General features: G+C 41.1%; 1 protein-coding gene across 2 annotated transcripts in view; it reads right to left on the bottom strand.

Annotated features, from left to right (window-relative positions):
- Positions 1–20844, bottom strand: part of wdhd1 (WD repeat and HMG-box DNA binding protein 1) — a 76573-nt gene that overhangs the window by 19862 nt on the left and 35867 nt on the right. For both annotated transcript variants that reach the window (XM_086003224.1, XM_086003223.1), the window contains 10 exons: positions 19895–19987; positions 18917–19023; positions 17399–17528; positions 16731–16938; positions 15557–15726; positions 14407–14591; positions 11058–11299; positions 5626–5763; positions 4201–4357; positions 32–146 (listed from right to left, as the gene is read on the bottom strand). In XM_086003224.1, coding sequence (XP_085859350.1) covers positions 32–146; positions 4201–4357; positions 5626–5763; positions 11058–11299; positions 14407–14591; positions 15557–15726; positions 16731–16938; positions 17399–17528; positions 18917–19023; positions 19895–19987 — 1545 coding nt within the window. The remainder of the gene's footprint in view (positions 1–31; positions 147–4200; positions 4358–5625; positions 5764–11057; positions 11300–14406; positions 14592–15556; positions 15727–16730; positions 16939–17398; positions 17529–18916; positions 19024–19894; positions 19988–20844) is intronic.

The raw sequence follows: 20844 nt of genomic DNA on the forward strand, positions 1-20844 counted from the left end.
ATGCAAAAAGAACATACTATTTATCACATACCTCCATTTGTCCTTTTTCTGAACTAGTTTGACAATAAGGAAGCTTCAATGGTAGGATTGTTACAGTGGGGCGTGGAAGTGTAGGTGGAAACCTAGATCCTTTACATTGAATGCATCTGTTAACAATAAAATGACATTTTAGTTCTAGGGGTGACATATTTTAATCATGTCTATTAGTTTTACCTCATAACTACCAATTTGTTTACTATATACTTTTGGATAAACCTTTCCGATAATCAGAACAAGGTTTGGTTTTATTGCATTGCCCAACCTGCTTTATTTGAAATGTGGCTCCTGCCAATAAAGAAACATAAAAAAATAGGAGCAGGAGTAGGCCATTCAGCCCTAAGAAATGTTGTCATGGAGAAATCCACGGTGCCAACCATTCTGCCCGCCACTAATGTTACAGGACTGCATTTTACACTCTCAGAGAAACAGGGCAGTGCACAATAGCAACCAAGTCAATTGAGGACATTAAGTTATAAAAAAGCTCACTAGTGTGTTGTTTGCATGTATTTTTAAAAAGTGCAGGTATTTTTGAACTGTCAAGCTATCTCATAATGGATTTTTCCACTTAGCTGAGAAAATGCTGAGAATGCAGGAAATTGGATAGCAAATTCAGACCAGCCTGAAAAATGAAAAAGCCCATCAGCTATATGTATTTACATCAAATTAATTCAGGCAGTCTCAATATTGGGCTTGGGACCACAAAATGCCCACAATTTGACAAAAACTTTTCATTCACATTCAGACAATCATAAGACCGGCTAGCCATGTGCAATGGAAGCATTCATACTGGTTATTAGGGGCTAGACCAGTTTTAATGGTTCCATTTCATACACTAGGTTAGAGTAATATATTAATATATATTGCAATGAAGGAGCTTTACTTTTCATCTAGACCATGCTGTACTCCCCATTTTATTCAGAAATAAGTAACTTTCATTTTAATAGAGCTGAAATTAATTTATTGCTTAAACAAAAGTGTACAGGCTCCACTAGTGTAAAGGTTGCATCCAGAGTTTTTTCCCGCAGCAGGAAGTCACACTGCCAGAAATGTAAATCATTAAAACCAGTGTGTGAAGGTGCAACTTATGCATCAGTTATTACAATAAGTAGAATTACCCGAGTGTCATATAAACATTTGGGCACAATACATGTAAGATACAAGGTGCTCAGCATTCCAATTTTGACAACAAAAGGAAACTGCTTTGCATCAATGTTAGATTTGTAGTATGAATTCACCCTAATCGACAAATTGTTCAAAAGTCCATCTTAAATGTGAAATAAGCTTAAAGAAACATAGAAGATAGGAGCAGGAGTAGGCCATTCGGCCCCTCGAGCCTGCTCCGCCATTCAATGAGATCATGGCTGATCATCCAAATTCAGTACCCTGTCCCTGCCTTCTCCCCATACCCCTTTAGCCTCAAGAAATATATCCAACTCTTTCTTGAATATATTTAATGAATTGGCCTCCACCGCCCTCTGTGGCAGAGAATTCCACAGGTTCACCACTCTCTGGGTGAAGAAATTCCACCTCATTTCAGTCCTAAATGTCCTACCCCTTATCCTTAGACTATGACCCCTGGTTCTGGACTCCCCGACCATCGGGAACATCCTTCCAGCATCTAGTCTGTCCAGGCCCGACAGAATTTTATAGGTTTCGATGAGATCCCCTCTCAATCTTCTAAACTCCAGTGAGTATAAGCCCAATCGACACAATCTCTCCTCATACGTCATTCCTGCCATCCCAGGTATCAACCTGGTGAATCTTCACTGCACTCCTTCCATGGCAAGAACGTCCTTCCTCAGGTAAGGTGACCAAAACTGCACACAATACTCAAGGTGCGGTCTCACCAAGGCCCTGTACAACTGCAGCAAGACATCCTTGTTCTTGTACTCGAACCCTCTTGCTACAAAGGCCAACATACCATTTGCCTTCTTAACCGCCTGCTGCACCTGCATGCTTACCTTCAGCGACTGGTGCACAAGAACACCCAGGTCTCTTTGCACTTCCCCTTCTCCCAATCTATTGCCATTCAAATAATAATCTGCCTTCCTGTTTTTGCCACCAAAGTGGATAACCTCACATTTATCCACATTGTAGTGCATTTGCCATGTTTCTGCCCAATCACCTAACCTGTCCAAATCGTACTGGAGTTTCATGACATCCTCCTCGCAGCATACCCTCCCACCCAGTTTTGTGTCGTCTGCAAATTTGGAGATATTACATCCAATTCCCTCGTCCAGATCATTAATATATATTGTGAACAGCTGGGGTCCTAGGACCGATCCTTGTGGTACCCCACTAGTCACTGCCTGCCACTTGGAAAACGACCCGTTTATTCCAACTCTTTGCTTTCTGTCCGCCAACCAGTTCTCTATCCAAGTCAATACCTTGCCCCCAATCCCATGTGCCTTAATTTTGCACGCTAATCTCTTATGCGGGACCTTATCGAAAGCCTTCTGAAAGTCCAAATACACCACATCCACTAGTTCTCCCTTATCTATTTTACCAGTTACATCCTCAAAAAATTCCAGTAGATTAGTCAAGCATGATTTACCTTTTGTAAATCCATGTTGACTTTGTCCGATCCTGTCACTGCTTTCCAAGTGCTCTGCTATTACATCTTTTATAATGGACTCTAGCATTTTCCCCACTACCGATGTCAGGCTTACCGGTCTATAATTCCCCGCTTTTTCTCTGCCACCTTTTTTGAATAGTGGGGTAATATTAGCTACCCTCCAATCCATGGGTACTGTTCCAGAGTCTATCGAGTTCTGGAAGATGACCAGCAATGCATCTACTATTTCTAGGGCCACCTCCTTAAGTACCCTGGGATGTAGATTATCAGGCCCTGGGGATTTATCAGCCTTCAGTCCCATCAATTTTCCTAACACCATTTCCCTACAGATACTGATTTCTTTCAGTTCCACCCTTTCATCAGACCCTATGTTCCCCGGTATTTCTGGGAGGTTATTTGTGTCCTCCTTTGTGAAGACAGAACCAAAATATGTATTTAGTTGGTCAGCCATTTCTTTGTTCCCCATTATAAATTCCCCCGATTCTGACTGCAAGGGACCTACGCTTGACTTCACCAATCTTATTCTCTTCACATATCTATAAAAGCTTTTACAGTCAGTTTTTATGTTCCCTGCGAGCTTACTCTCATTCTATTTTCCCTTTCTTAATTAATCCCTTTGTCCTCCTTTGTTGAATCCTGAACTGCTCCCAATCCTCAGGATTATTGCTTTTTCTGGCCAATTTGTATGTCCTCTCCTTGGATCTTATGCTATCCCTAATTTCCCTTGTTACCCACGGTTGAGTCACCTTTTTTGTTTTATTTTTATGCCAAACTGGGATGAACAACTTCTGTAGTTCATCCATTCGGTCTTTGAATGTTTGCCATTGCCTATCCACCGTCAACCCTTTGAGTGCCATTCCCCAATCAATCCTACCCAACTCGCTCCTCAGACCATCGTAGTTTCCTTTATTTAAATTGAGGACCCTTGTTTCTGAGTCAACTACTTCATTCTCCATCTTAATAAAGAATTCGATCATATTATGATCGCTCCGACCCAAGGGGCCTCGTACAACAAGATTGCTAATTAATCCTTTCTCGTTACATAATACCCAGTCTAAGATGGCCTGATCTCTGGTTGGTTCCTCGACATATTGGTCCAGGAAACCATCCCGTAAACACTCCAGGAATTCCTCCTCCACAGTATTGTTACCAATTTGGTTAGCCCAATCTATATGTAGATTAAAGTCACCCATGATGACTGCTGTGCCCTTATTGCATGCTTCTTTAATTTCCCTTTTAATGCCATCCCCAACCTCCGCCTTACTGTTTGGAGGTCTATATACCACTCCCACTAACGTTTTTTTCCCCTTAGTATTTCTCAATTCTACCCATGCAGAATTGTGTTATGAATCCAATGTTTTTGCAATGTGAAGTTATTTCTATATTAGTTTAAATGGATTGAAGTAATTTCTAAAGTTTGTGATGTGATGTAAAGTAATTTGATACAGACAAAACTGATAAAACGCTTAATTGAAACATGAATCGTAATACTTACTCCCTGAAGTTGCGCTTTCTGCGGACAACTTTACATATTTAAAGAATAAAAATGCACATCATACATCTGCTGATAGGTATACTTGCTTTACCTGAGCTGCTGAGGGTTTTCATGGATACCAACCACCCAGTAATAATCAGATTTGCCCTTGCAATGGTCCCTAGTGTTAGAAATAGGAATCCAGGTGTTCCCTAGAGATCTGTTCAGCATTCGCACTATCCCCTCGGAATCTGCAAATACTGGGGTTCCTACCAAAAAAGTATTAAGCAATAGTTAAAGTGCCAATCGTTATGCACATGTACTGTGAGTAGCATTATTTTGGGAACATTAGTGGATTAAAGACAAGTTACAATCACTATTTCAAAAAGACATTTACTGCAATACAAAGGCAATGAAGTAAGAGCTTCAAGACATGTGTACTGGTTGAGATGTTTAAACTTCAAGTCCAGCACTTGTGCCAAAATATTTATTACACTTTAAAAAAAATTACAACCATCCTTGCTGCAGTAAAACAAGGTCCCAATACAGCAATGGAACAGAAAAATTGCCATTATCCAATGCTTAGAAAACAAAAGTTAAAAGTATACACAGTATCCATCTTTTTAAGAATCAAACAGAAGTGATTTAACTTCTAAGAACAAAGGGATATTTTTTAAAATCATGAAGTTAAAAGCAAAAAATGCTAGAAATACACCAAAGGCTGATCAACAGCCAAGAAAGATAGGCTTGCATTTCAAGAATAACCCATCAGCAGTTCCAATGAAGGATCTCACTCAAAAAGTTAACCTTTCATTTCCTTTTAAGTGCTCATTAAACTACTGTGGATTTCCAGTGTTTTCTCAGTTTCTTTCTATATTAGTATACAGGTAGACTACCCTTTATCCGGACTTCCGAAAACCGAAACCCTCTAAAAACCGAAGGTTTTTTCGTTCAGCGTAAGTCGTGCGTACGAACGAAAAAACCTTCGGTTTTTAGAGGGTTCCGGTTTCGGAAGTTCGGATAAAGGGTAAGTCGTGCGCACGACCCCCCGCCGACCCCCCCCCCCCCCCCGCGGACCCCGCCAGCCCAGACAACCGCCGACCCCGCCAGCCCCGACAACCGCCGACCCCCCCGCGGACCCCACCGGCCCCGACAACCGCCGACCCCCCCGGCCCCGCCAACCCCCCCGCGGACCCCGCCGGCCCCGCCAACCGCCGACCCCCCCGCGGACCCCGCCGGCCCCGACTGACTTACGCTGAGCGTCAGCGTAAGTCGTGCGCACGACCCCCCGCCGACCCCCCCGCGGACCCCTGCCGACCCACCTTCCGAAATCCGAAATTCTCCTTTATCCGAAACTCGGCTGGTCCCGAGGTTTTCGGATAAAGGATAGTCTACCTGTAATATTATGTCAATCAATACATTCTGAACATATATACACAAAGAGCGTGTCATCATATTTCCAAGTTAGGAATTGTATTTTCTCTCCTTTGTCCTGCAGTAATTGGAATACTGTATTAAGGGTATATATTAAAATCACCTTCAGCAGAGAAGCCCTGCCATGCCAGGTATGACTTTCTGTTAAGAGGGAGGGGAACTCCTTGCAGAATCTGTCGTTTTCTTTTTCCTAATTCCATTAGTTGCACCCCCAGACATTGATCTCCATCAAACCCAGTGCCTGAAGAGAGAAAGCAAACTTTATCTAAAATAGTTAGCGACAAGACCCTTTTATTACTCCCACTGAAAGTAATACTTGTGAATATATACAGAATCTCTTAGTTGGGACGTATAGCTAACTCTAGCTAGCTTTCAAAATCAATGTCCTATGCTAGAGAATTTCAGAACAATAACGGAGCAATTATACCTCATGGTTGGAATGGCTACAAATCAAACAACTTTTGAATCATTCATTTATTCCTGACATTGCAAGTTTCAACAGGTTAAAATTTTCTTCAAAAATTTCTACCCCTTCATAGGGATTACTTTAAATAAATCAGGCTTATTTGGCACATGCAGTTTATTCCAATAGGTGCAGTAAATATAGAGAACTTGGATCAGAGTTCATGGAGATCATGCTCTTATTAAGTCATTAGTTCCCGATATGTAAATGAACAGCATAAAATGCAAATTTTCTTTTAAATATTTAAAAATCTCTAGTTTCTCAGGACTTAATCACACACTAAACCCCCAAGTATTTAAGATCACTCAGACCACAGTGGAATTCCTTACCCAACACCATCAGCACAAAGTGATGCCGCTCCCAACTCCCCCTTCTCACCATCACCCTCTTAGAATAACTAGGGAGGGGCACTATACACGGCCTGGCCAGCATCATTCACAACCCAAGAGCAAATTAAAATGAATAAATACGTAATGACTGTTTTAATTTCAGCCAAGTGCTAAGCTCCGTTACTGAGCAAAAGTATAAAGTGAGCAGATATGAATAAGTCACTCGCACTAGCTGTACGACTACTATTTTCTTAATTACATTTTGAAACAAATGAACTGTATAGATGGCTGGTGGTGTAGTAGTTTAATACTAAGACGGTCTAGGAGACCTGTTTTTATTTTAAATCCTTATTTCAGCTGATGCTCAGATAGGTGTCCTCCAATGTTAAGTCACCAATCTAATATAGGTAAAACGCACAAATGAGTTCAATATTAGTGTTATGTACACTGAAACCTGCTTTTGGGTCACTAAAACTGCAAGGGTATAAAAATCCACTAGGTGGCAGTCTGTATTTACACATGGAATGAACAGAATTACAGTATATTCTTGTTTCAACAACTTGTATTTATTATAGTGCCTTTAATGTAGAAAAACGTCCCAAGGTGCTACAGAGATGTAAGCAAAAAATGGATGCCGAGCCAAAGAAGGAGCGATTAGAAGTGGTGAGAAAAAGCTCTCAGTGGTGAGTTTTAAAGGGGGGTATTAAAGGAGAAGGAGGAACTGAAGAGGCAGAGGAATATAGAGAATGGATTCTGCCTGGGCTGCTAATGGCACAGCCACTGACAGAAGGGCAAAGGGGAGATGAACAAGAGTCCGAAATCAGAGAGTTTGGGGGTGGGGTGTTGTAAAACTGAAGGAGGTTACAGATGTAGGGAGAGAAGCCATGGAGGGATTAGAAGATAAGGATGAGAATTTTAAATTTGATGTGTTGGAGGACCAGGAGCCAATGTAGGTTAGCAAGTGCAGCGTGGTGGGCGAGTGGGACTAGATTTTGCAGAGCTGGAAGATGAGAGGCTAGAAAGGAGAGCATTGGAAGAGTCAAGTCTGGAGGTGACAAAGACATGGGTGAGGGCTTCAGCAGATGAGCTGAGCTAAGGGTGGAGCCATAGGGGAATTAAGTCAATGGTGAGGTAATGGAGCTTGTTGCGGGGGCTGAAGACAATGGCCTTTGGTCTTTCCAATGCAAAATGCACCACTGTCAAGTTAGAGAATGTAGCTTGTGGCTTTGATTAGGGCAGAAACATGACTGGAGGAATTCAAACAAGGGGTTGTGGTCGAGGTGAGCCTGAATTTGTGAGACAACACCACATTCATGAACTTGAGAGAAATGGGAGGCTGGAAATAGAGTGGTAGTTTGCAAGGACAAACCAATGCTCATTTCAGTTTACTACATAATTTAAACTGTGCTTAAAAAGGCTATTGTGCCATTTTAATGCAATTGCTCAATTACAATGACCAGATGTTTTGAATTCAGCAGAAAATTTGGAATTGTCAGAAATACACAGGCATCCTGAAAAAAAATGGAGCACGCTCTTACATTTTAAAAAACAAAATAGTGAACATATACACTATTCCTACTAAGACATACATTAGGGTTTTGGATTAAACAGCCTGGTTTTAAATCTGCCATTCAAAATTTATAAAATCTAAATCTAAGCAAAGAGCAAAACTTTGTCTTTTAAAACAGAAGTAATGTCTATCCACTCAGTTCTGTGCCTCAGAGAGTAGTCATTCGTTATTAATGTTTTCAATGAATTTTCATCAGCCACAAAGCAAGTACTTAAGCATGAACCTACCCCTGCCCCATTTTGCCCACTATCCAGCTTTTGACTTAGCAAAGACGTACAAAAGAAACAAAATTGTTAAGAAATGTAATAGCTGCTTCAGAATAATATTTTTCCAAATGATGAATGAACATTTGCAATAATGACAGATTGGACAAAAGCCAAAGAGGACAAAACAAATAAATACCAAAAATGTTGGCCTGCAAATTAGTGTTGCTGATGCAGAACTTTCTAGTTGTTAACAACTTCTTACCACACTCAGCCACAAAGAGCAATTGGCACAGGGAGGCGAGCTCAACAGTATAATGCAATGGATTGCGCAAAGCACCAGTAATTCTAGCAACGATTTGGAGGTATGATTTAAAATTAGTTTTCTAAGCAACTTTGTGGAAATAATATAAATTATCCAAGGACAAAAACAGAGAACAAGGGCTTCGCCAGTTGAAATACAAGTATTTGGCAAAGCAGAGGGGAGTGTGGATGAATAGAATTATCCTGAAAATCATTAATGTTTGACTAATATACATATGGGACTTTTGTTCAGGTCTTCTTTACAGAAAATGGATAACCTCCTGAGGCCCTTACCAGTGTTGCATTAAAGGTTTGGTGCAACGGAATTTGGGAGATGGGTGACCTTTTCACAATTAGAAAAGGAGGAATTCTGGCATTTTCAGTTTACAGACTTTTTAAGCACATCTGGACACTCCAGGTAGGTCACCTACAAAACTAACTCCTTTAAAACAGACCCTTATGAACACTCAAAATATTTCCAGGTTGCAGTCCAGTTTTATTGACAGTTAAGGGAACATGGATACAAACAAGCAGACCAGCAAGGCCGATCTCCTCCGGCAAATTGGAGGAGTGGGAAATCGCTGGCTCACTCATTTCTTAGAGATACCTGTAACAGAATGAAAGAGGATCAGTGGGAAAATTTTCCACTGAAGCTATTGCTCCCCTTACTTTTTAACCTAGTGTTGCTGGAAACTTGGTACTGTGGTTGTGGAGAAAACAGCATCTTAATTCTCAACTACTAAATCTTGACTGTTCAAAGATCCTCACAAACACACGTCCATCGTACACATCAGGTGCAACAATCTGCAGGCATACTAATGAATTTTAAAAGCAGGGCTATATGTCCAACCCCGCACATGTTGCAGGCACATGCCGAGCAGAATCCCTGTTAACTGGAATAAAAAACTGCCGTACTCTTTGTTTGCAAAAAGGGAAATACTGCAGGAATCAACAGGGTTATCGCCCTTTCAATTACTGTAATCCACAGCTGTACAAGATAATTATAGATGAGAAAGGCCATTTTCTGACATCAGTCTCAAATTTGCCTTTGACTACTTTAAACCATTGTCCCCCTCTCCTAATCTCAGATCTATCTTTTCCACATCATTACTGAGTTATATATATTTCTATAAGATCAGGTCTCAGACACCTCAGGCCCAATATTAACAGCGGGGCGGGATTCCTGGAGGTCTTGCCAAATTTAGCGGGGTGGGGGGGTGGTCGGGTTGGACAGATTGCAGGAGATTTACAGGTTGGACTGGGGGAGACACTCCTGCCCACCCTAGCCCACAAGCAGTGCTGTAAAGGCACTTACCTTATGGATCCAGCCCTTCATGCCTCCCTTCAGCTGCCGGGTTTCCCAAGGCCAGGGAAAACCGGGCTGCAGGGGTTAAAAATAAATCTTACATTAAAATGGAGGCACGCAGCCTGCTTAAAATATTTTAAGGACTGCCCCACCTCCTGATAGTGGGTTGGTTGCCCGGCCTCCGAGCCACCTCTTCAAACTGGATGTAGGCAGGCTGCTCTTTTTTTTTTTTTAAACCCCTACTCGCCCCGGTGGTAAAATTACCCCTCTCCTTTCCAGGATGAAAAGCCCAGATTTTCCTAGTCTTTTCTCATAACCTTTAACATTCTCTGCACTGTCTCCAGCACTAGAATGTCTCTGTTGTGTTTCAGTGATCGGACTAGAGCACTAGTTTGATCATCAAATGTGCTGCTTTGACTATATAGTTTAACATACTTTATTGATTGCTGCTCTGCTGCGGTTGGACATGTTGAGTATCAGGTCCACTAAGACTCCTAGGTGTGGCCTGATTATAGAAAGCAAGGTTACAGTGAAGGCTTAAATAAGCACAGCTAAGGCGCTGCATCTCAGGCACTGTATTGATGGGAGAAGACAGGAGACCTGATAGGGCTAAGGTATATCCCATTGCTCATTGGCCTTGCCCTAAAAGGGTTAGTGGTTGGGGCAGAATATACCAACATTCAAGATTATATTGGATAGGTGGATGAAGGAAAAGAGCTTGAAGGCATGACTACAAGGTGGGTAAATATGATAGGAACTATTTGCTCACCTTGAGGGTAAATGCTGACACAGACTGGTTGGGCCAAATGGTTTGTTTCCATTTTGTAACTTCTATGCATTTCTATGGAATGGTTCACTACAATACCCTAAAATGACATCACACTGATGGCAGCCAGTTGTGAGAGATATCTGTCCCTTCAAACCGTGGATAAATCATGGGTAATTTCACATTTAAGATATATTTATTTCCAATAATGTACAGAAAAATAACTCCAAGCAAATATATTTGTGAACAGACAAACCTTAATAATAGATGTTAAAGTTGTAATATATACTGATTAAAAGCCAGTTGGGAGCGGGTGAAAATCTAAACCATAAAACTTCCCATAGCTCAGCACAAATTGGTAATCCTATTTACAGATGACTGGTGTGGGAAATCGAAATGCGGATGTGATCTGAAACTACACCAAGACTAAGGCATGTGGTTGCTTTATTCTGCTGCACTATGCCAGTCTTAGGACTGCTTGCTGCTGATGCTAGTTGGCCAGAATTGAAAGTGTTCTATTCCTCAGCAATAATTTTGATACAATCAACCAAAAAAATGGAAGTGTGAGGATTCACAAGAATTTTAAATGAATTACCTCGGTGATAAGAAATCAATAGCTGCTCTCCATGTCCTGTCATGGCGACCACAGGCCCCGTTAGACTGAAGAGCTCCTTCTGTACACCACCAATGCTGAAGATGCGAACAATCTGAGCATTTGTCGAAACGGCAGCCCAGCCCTGACCCAGACAAATGGCTTCAATGTTTTCATCGTTTGGCATATCCACCATCCATTCTTTATTTGTGTCCCTGGAGTTGAAGTGAATACACTGGAGCGTGCTGATATAGATAGATAGATAGAAAGGCAGAATGTTTGAATACGCACAATAACTTCCTTTTCGAAGAGTACATTATTGATAGTTTCTTGTGCTGGGCCTTAAAGATGACATGTGTGTATTTGAATGAGCTGAACAGATTGGAGAAAAAAAAAAGTTTAGCTTCCCCAATAGTTTAGCAGGTTAAGACTGCGAATGGCTGAACCATGCAGGCCAGGAAGACCCCTGATTCAATCCCCGGTCTGTGGTGAGTTTACTGATCTGCCAGTACAGCAGTAGTAACTCGTCAGCTTGGTTCAGTTGATTGCATTCTCACCCTTAGAAAACCTTGTGGTTTCAAGAACCACTATGAACTTAAACAAACAATTTAAGTTGACATTGTCAGAGGTGCTGTCTTTTAAATGAAACAGGTCGAAGTTAAGGAACCCATGGCACTATTTGAACAGCACGAGCTCTCCTGGTGTACTGGCTAACATTTCTCTCGACCAATACCACCAAAACAGATGATCTGGTCAATCATTTATTTGACGTTTGTGGGACCTTGCTATGTGCAAATTGGCTACTGTGTTTGCCTACAACACAACACTTCAAAGTAATCCTTTGGCACATCCAGAGAAAAAGGCGCAATATAAATGCAAATTCCTAGCATGACAACAGGCGTTAGCTCCCCTGGGCTGAGGAAGGGATAATTGTTCAGGGTTCCAGCTCCTAATCGCCATCTAACAAACCCTGCTGGAAAGGGACGTCAGTGGCCATTGTGTGAGGACAAGATTGGGCTCAGCTAAGATACCTGCTACAGTTGAATAGCCTGCCTACATTCGCTGTCTAGGCTCACACATAAATAATGACCACCCTTGCAAGATACATTCCGATTGGTACGCATGTAGTTATTTCCATTGGATCCGTCAGCACCCCCTCCCCAATCTCATGCAACAACGACCTTCCTCAGTGCACCAGTCACATCTGGATTCAGAGCCTGGCATAGGAAAGGCATAATCAGATACAGCCAGATTTTTCACATGGAAAAGGTCTTTCCCATTCAGCAATTAATGCACAATTTCCACCTCACTCAGTAGAATATGTTCAGGTATTGCAAGGTCAAACGCTTCATCCAGGAGCAAGTAACACGCTGCAAACTTCAGCAGAGGCCACCAGTTATTTATTCGCAATGTCACAAATATAATTCTGCCCTGTAAAACTGTGCTCATGAAGGATACACACCTAAACATCATGACCTTTCTTTTCCCTGTACAGATGCTGACTGACCTACTGCATATTTCCAGCATTTTCTGTTTTTGTTTCACATTGACAGGATCCACATGAAGTCTAAAAGGAGCATGAGTGAGATCTAGGTCAACAAATAACTGGGAACGCTCACAATCACACTGCAATAAAATACATGAGCACCAACTCAAACTTGTATTGAATGAATCATACCTCACATAAGCTTCATAAATTCTTCCTCCTCTCTGTTGGATGAATTTCTGACCTCATATCCTCTCCATCACAAAGACCGCCTACTTCCACCTCCATAACATCGCCTGCCTCCACTCCACCTCACCTTAGCCCATCTGCCAATGAAACTCTCCTCCATTACATTGTCATCTCCAGACTCAACTGTTCCAGTGCTCTCTTGGCCTGTCTCCCATTCTCCACCCTCCATAAACTTCAGCTCATCCAAAAACTTTGCTGCCTGTATCCGATCCCGCACAAGTCCCGCTGACCCATCATCCCCATCCTTGCTGACCTGCATTGGCTCCTGGTCTCAACACCTCAAATTTAAAATTCTAATCTTTGTGTTTAACTCCCTCATGGCCTCGCCCCTCCCTATCTCTGTAACCTCCTCCAGTCCTACAACCGCCCCCCCCCGCCAATCTCTCCATTCTTCTGACTCCAGCCTCTTGTGCTTCCCCCTCCCTTCGCTCCACCGATGGTGGCTGTGCTTTCAGCTGCCGACACCTCACTCTCTGGAATTCCTTTAAGACCCTCCTTAAAACCCACTTCTTTGGCCAAGCTTCGTCAGCCCTCACAAAAAACAAATAAGTTTATACCGACAGTTAATTGTTAGCCAGCTTAGCTGTTTTAATTTACAATCTGTTGGTAATGATTGAACATTTTATTTCAGGAATCCATTTCAAAAAATGCAATTTTATAGTCAAACTTATTCAAATAAATGAGATGGCTAATAAATTCAGGCCACTTCTGTGCAGCTCAAAGTAGCACTGGCAGAGGCTTAGGACTAGGTTGTGACCTGCACTCTTGATGGAGGAATAAGAAATGAGGTAATGGCAGAGGTGTCCAACCTCTGAACATGACTAAATTCAAGGCCCCTTTCTGCTCCCACCACAACTAAAAACCCAAGATTACCCCTACCCACCCCAACTCTAATAATCCCAGCCCTCACAGTAAAATTGCAACCTTTTACACCAAAAATAATCACAACCATCCCCACTCTAAAAATTCAAGACCTTCCTATACTGAGAATCTAAGCTCCCATATACAGAATCCAAACCCACAGGCAAAAAAAAATCCAAGCTCAGCTATGCAGGAGAAAAAAAATGCTACATAAAGACTCTGTTACCTCACTTACTTTTATGTTCTTCCTGGCCTGGTCAGGACTAGTCTGGTTTGCTCCCCTGCATCCTGTTCTACAGCCTGGCTTGGTCCACTGCCATCTGCTTCCTGCTACTCTTTCCGCTGTTCTACTCTTGACAATGTGGAAGCTCTTTCAGTATCTTTAAACTGGAAACTGCTTCCTGATTAGTCTAAATGTACCAATAAAAAAGAAACATTTTTGAACTAATTAGGCAGCAGCTCTTCTTATCCTCAAGGTTCTGGAAGTTTGTACTGCTCAGGGAAGTCTTAGTTGCTCATGTGTGCATACAGGAGAAAGGAACTGTGTGCAAGGAGCTCGTGGGCCAGATTCGGCCCACAGGCTGCATATGTTGGACAATGCCAATAAAAAGGAGAAAAATACATTTTTTTAAATTAACGCTATAAGCGAAGCGCTGGTCGTAAACACTTAATCCACACTCAGGGGTGCAGCACAACCTAAATCTTAAACATTTAAATAAAAAGATAAATAAAATCTCCCTCCTCCTGCATTTTTACCTGGGCAGTTCATCAGTTTTTGCACATGCCAGTAACACTGCTTCCTGTGACAAGTCAGCCATGGTGTGATTCAGAACATTACTCAAGTGTATTGCATGATGTACAGAGGTATCATGGAATTCTACATCTACAGCATTATCTTGTTCATCACTGTAGCAGCGAATAATACCAGTGGAATTCCACATCTAAAAAATAAACCAGATACAAGTGTTCACTAAAGGAGGAATACTGTGACCCAGAGTTAACACGAACAGCGCTTGAAGCCAGCAACAAGATGAAAAACACACACTGACCATTGTTCGGAGGAAATCAATTTGATACACAACTTTATGGGCAACGTAAACTTCAGACAACCACAGGATTACATTATAACTGCGAAACAGCTTTAAAGCTGAATTGTAACAATTTCTTAACATTTGGTACACAAATATGACATTAGCTCTCAAAACTCCATGGTTGTATTATCAAAGATGACCCCTTTCACTCAGACCACTGGACTTTGGTCCTATTGAAAGGAAGCATCTTAAATATTATAAAATGTGATATCTTATCTATATGTATTGGTATTTCTCAGTACCTGCTTTAAAACTGTTGTCTACTAGAATGGTAGAATTTTAAAGATTATAGGCTATCTTAAAAGACACAAATAAACATCAGCTTGGCTAAGTTGGTAGTACTGTCATCTCAGAGTCAAAAGGTCGAGAGTTCAAGCCCACTCCAGAACATGAGCACATAAACTAGGTGGATATTCCAATGCATTACTGCAGGAGCGCTGCATTGTTGGCGCTGTCATTCTTCAGATGAAATACTAAACAGAGAAGCCTTGTCTGCTTATTCCAATGGACATTATCGATTGCATGACACAGCAAGGAGTTCCCCCAGTTTTTTGGTCAACATTACCCCTGCAACCAAAAACAAATGAACTGCTCCTGAATTTTATTGCTGTTTCTGGAATCCTGCTGTTCATAAAACAGCTGCCTCCATAATCACTACACTTTGAAGTACTTGACTGAGACATTGGAGGCTTTAAAAAAAAAAAAATCATATTACCCGTTGTAAATTTTAAGGATTATGTGATGTTTCATTAGTATGTACTTCACCCTGAAGGCAGCTGTGTGAAGAGATTACAAGCAATGGTACTTGTGTTTACCATGAACCGATGCAAGAGGTGAGAGGGTGTGGAACAAGGCTGAAAAGGCTTTTGTTGCGGTGTTGGCACTGGTCCAGAGTATCCTGCAGATACTGGTGCAGCTTGTGCACTACTGGCTTGGTCATCGTCGTCATCATCCATTTTATCTAAATGCATGGGAGATCCAATATCTGAAACAAATTTATAAAAACTTCAAAACTGTTACTTGAACATCCTCATGTCTCACTCTCCCCACCCAGTTACGCAATTAATGTAAACACTGCACTTTATTTTAAGGTTTCAAATGAATAGAGGAAGTATTTTTGTTCTCATTAAAAGGTGAATGATATCTGTGCTAGGGATTGCATCAAATATTCCAAGGCATAGCATAACCATTTCCCCTTCTGTTCAACCCCAACAATGTTTCGGAACATCCAATCTCAAGAGTTCACCCTTCACTACAATACTGTTAACTTTTCCTAGTCTCATCAGTCATCGTGATAGCTTGTGCATAATTCTCAGATTCATGCTGTGGACACACACTCTCTAGGAATTGGACTGAAACTGTCAAACTCATTTAACGTAGTATATTACAGCTAGCAGAGAGGGACTTTTAGCCTAGCAATATCAGATGAACTTCAAAACCAGGTTCTAGGCTGAAAGGAAATGATTTTAACCCACTGTAAATACACCTCCATGATGTTATAGTCATTATTTACCTTGCCTCCTTTATTGGACACCAAAAATCTGATTTCAGACTGACAATAGAATCATATATGCTCCTACAACAAAGCTGGTGCTCACTTAAATACAGTGGAGTCTCCAAAATAATGAAGCTAAGATGAATATAATCTATTATGTAGCAAGAATGGTCTAACTAGCTGGATTTCTTTTTCCTCTTTAAAAAGGAGTTTTTGCTCAAAAGTAATGTTTGATTTTTTAAAATAAAATCAACCAAATTTTTTCCAAACAGAACAAATAGCATATCAACTTGACACTTCCTCACTTTTGCACAAGTTAAATAATCACCCTTGACAAAATAATGAAAATAAAAATAGGGAAAAAAGTCCACCGATGGAAACTCAAATAGGCCATTCTATTCAACCCTAACACTGTTTCTGAACACCTAATCTCAGGAGTTCACCCTCCACTGCAATACTGTGAACAGATACAGAAATCATTGCTTACTCCATACCGTGAGAGTTATCATCTTCAATGGCTCGATGATGTCTAGATCGGTTGACTATAGCCATCACACTGTCGTCTTCATCATCATCATCATCCGCCAACGGCTGCCTTATTGGTGATGGATGTGATGGATTCATGCCTTTTGTTAGCAAGTCACTGTCCTCTTCATCAAACAAATCATCAAATGTGGTACCAGCCGAATGGGAAGCCAGTTCCTGAACAAAAACATAGTTCATAAATATATATAGTAACAGAACTAATTTTGAGTTGTCTGCAATTTTTCTAATTTGTATAATTTGCTACAATGGACAATAGAATTCATAAACCTCAGTACATTGATTGTGTATGATTGTGTAATTTTGCAACAGTGCTATAAACTGTGGAGCAAACACGTGCGTTACAGGGGGGAGTTAATTGAACAATCTTTCACCAGAGGGAGACAGCAACAGTGACACACACACACAGAGAGAGGTACACGCGCATACATAAATTAATAATGTTAATCAAAATGTATTGTTTTAATACAAAATTACCAGTTCAAATAAATTAGGCCTTTTAACTTTATTTATTCCTGGTGACTACTTTGTGGCAGTTTACTGCGAAGTATATTAGAAATAGTGAACAATGACGACTACAGTATTACAATGCCTGTAATACCATACTTTTAGTGCTCACCTTGCTGCCGGCATCTGCCAAAACCCCTTCAAAGAGTCCCAGATTTCCTTCAGAATCTGTATATGCTATATTTCTTTTTGAAGGGTGCCATGCCATCGCACAGATTCGATAAGCCTTCTCATGCCGCAACCTAAGGAAACCCATATTCAAGTATTACTTTTTGTAGGTCAGTTAATAGACATGCTGCACAAAAGATAGTTTTGTCTCCAAAATGACTACAGTATTCTACAGGGAACTTCGGGGCAAAAATTCAGGGCTTACATTTCTTTGACATAATACATTTTAATTTTACAGTATTAACATCTTAAATACTTAAGTATACAGAGAAGCACATCGACCAGCTCTCAAGTGCTGAGCTATTAGACTAGCAAAGTTTTTCAGTGCCTTGTTGTTCCGCCAATGATTTTCAGCCAGAAAAAAAATGAACTCAGTTTCGCTTGCTGAGTGTCACAATTCATTGCAGCACATGTGCAGCACCAAAGAATACCAGGATGCAAGTTTACACTTTCAATTCCATACAGGCAAGTTCCTTCACCTTCCAGTAGATTATTTGGGGAAAAGTGGCAAATAAGAGAAATGCTTCTCCAAAGGAGATAGAGGGAAGCAGACCACAATTCTCACATATCCTCTGGTAGCCAACTGCAGAAAATAGGTGGTCAGGGACAAGGTCACTTGCCCACCCTCTCATTGGTCAATGGCTCACGACATGGACTAAGAGCTAGAGTTAAAGTCTGCGCTTATATTCTTATAATCCAACCCCAACTTTTTAAGATATTCATCTCCCAGCCTTCAGTTATTAAGTTTGCTCAGCAAGTTCAAGACAGCAAGCAGGCAACTACATTTTTAGCACCCTACCAAGAGTGATGCAACTATAGCCTGGAGCAATTCAACCGACGACTCCCCCTCCATTCTTGAGAGAAATGCCTTGTATGAAGTCATAGGCGTAAACCCATACCTTGCAACTGTGGCACAGACGATTCAACCACCAAGAAACTATGCAAGTGAACTGCCTTTGCTCCAACCATTCTTATGTACCTTAGCAATAACATTTGCTGTTATTAAACTGTTAAGATAGTCATATAATTGCAAGTATCTATACTTGGACTATTTTACAGTATTTTCAAGAATTATGCCAACAAAATTGTTTATAAATTATAAAATATCACACCTGTTTTGAGCAGTAAAATACAATAAAATAATTTCCAAAAGACCAAAGCAAAGTAGCAATGGTTCATTAGTTTACATTCCATCCATTAATACGAAGAAAATAAATGATTTTCAATCCAAAGTGCAAACAGGATAGCAAAAGGTAGAGGCATTGGACAAATTAATTCTTAAAAAGAAGTTTGTGTGTTGCCTCAGTGTTTTGATTTCTCTCATTAGCGAATAAGGGAGCCTGATGAAGGACGATAAAAGTTTTGGCCGTAGCTATCCTGTACAAAGTTCACTGAGATGTTGCATCATGAACACACTCGAGCTATAATGGAGTTTCACAAATCAATACAATGAATCTTATACCTTTCAACACATTTTCTGGTCCGGACATTCCATATCACCAAGGATCCATCAATACTCCCAGCAGCCACGTATCCACCACAAGGAGACCATGATACAACATTTAATGACTGAGGAAGAAAAGGGATAAAATTCTTTCATTTAACATTTGCAAACAATTCATGAACATTAATTATGCCTTTGAATAGCATTTGTGCCTGTGTTCTAACTCGCAGCAAGTCCCATTCACCCATCTCCCCTGTACTCGCTGACCTACATTAGCTCCTGGTTAAGCAACGCCTCGATTTAAAAATTCTCATCCTTGTTTTCAAATCCCTCCATGGCCTCACCCCTCCCCTATCTCTGTAATCTCCTTCAGCCCCACAACCCTCCCGCCATTTCCCCCCCCCCCCGCCCCCGCACCCAGAGATATTTGCGCTCCTCTAATTCTGGCCTCTTGAGCATCCCTGATTTGAATCGCTCAAACACTGGTGGCCGTGCCTTCAGTTGCCTAGAATCTAAGCTCTGGAATTCCCTCCCTAAGCCTCTCCACCTCTCTTTCCTCCTTTAAGACGCTCCTTAAAACCTACTTCTTTGACCAAGCTTTTGGTTATCTGCCCTAATCTGTCCTTATGTGGCTCAGTGTCAAATTTTGTTTTATTATACTCCTGTGAAGCGCCTCGAGACATTTTACTATGTTAAAGGCGCTATATAAATACAAGTTGTTGTCCAAAATAATCATGACTTCTAAGATCAATTAGCAAGAATATTTTAAAGCACAGGAAAATGCACAAGTATTTCTTAAATCAACTATTTTATCAGAATTTTTTTTTCCTACTTATTTATGTTATATTTCTATGATCTTTGAAACATTAATTCTATTCTACACAGGACTTCACAGTTTATCACAGAGGTGTTCTCTATGAATCCTGCTTCATGAAATGCTATTATTATTCTTTCAAATTTCAGTAAAGCTGTTCTCAATCGTAATGTAAAACTTACCATCATAATGCTATAGTCTGAAAGGTTATCAGTATTTTCCCAGGTTTCCCTTTCATAGAGTTTAACAACCTTTTCTACTGGAACAGCCAGGAACTATATGCATGTACCAAACAGAAAGACAGAGAGAGTTAGACTGAAGAAAACAAACATTCAAGTTATACATCTACACTGTTAATTGTCAAAATGTAATTTCTAAAATCTGTTCATTTATTAACTTAACATACATTTACATATTTTTCTGGTCAGCAGTATTTTTATTAAGTTCATTCATGGGATGTGGGCATCACCAGCAAGGCCAGCATTTATTGCCCATCTCTAATTGCCCTCGAGAAGGTGGTGGTGAGCCGCCTTCTTGAACCACTGCAGTCCGTGTGGTGAAGGTACTCCCACAGTGTTGTTAGGTAGTTCCAGGATTTTGACCCAGTGACGATGAAGGGATGGTGATATATTTCCAAGTCACGATGGTGTGTGACTTGGAGAGGAACTTGAGGTGGTGATTTTCCCATGCACCTGCTGCCCTTGACCTTCTAGGTGGTAGAGGTCGTGGGTTTGGGAGGTGCTGGCGAAGAAGCCTTGGCGAGTTTCTGCAGTGCATCTTGTAGATGGTACACACTGCAGCCATGGTGCACCGGTGGTGGAGGGAGTGAATGTTTAAGGTGGTGGATGGGGTGTCAATCAAGCGGGCTGCTTTGTTCTGGACGGTGTCGAGCTTCTTGAATGTTGTTGGAGCTGCACTCATCCAGGCAAGCGATGACTTGTGCTTGTAGATGGTGGAAAGGCTTTGGGGAGTCAGGTGGTGAGTCACTCGCCACAGAACATCCAGCCTCTCACCTGCTCTTGTAGCCACAGTATTTATGTGGTTGGTCCAGTTAAGTTTCTGGTCAATGGTGACACCGCCCCCACCCCCCAGGATGTTGATGATGGGGGATTTGATGATGGTAATGCCGTTG

Source organism: Somniosus microcephalus, chromosome 12 (assembly GCF_052327205.1).
Source record: "Somniosus microcephalus isolate GS21.2 chromosome 12, FLI_Smic_1.0, whole genome shotgun sequence".
Lineage (NCBI taxonomy): Eukaryota > Metazoa > Chordata > Chondrichthyes > Squaliformes > Somniosidae > Somniosus > Somniosus microcephalus.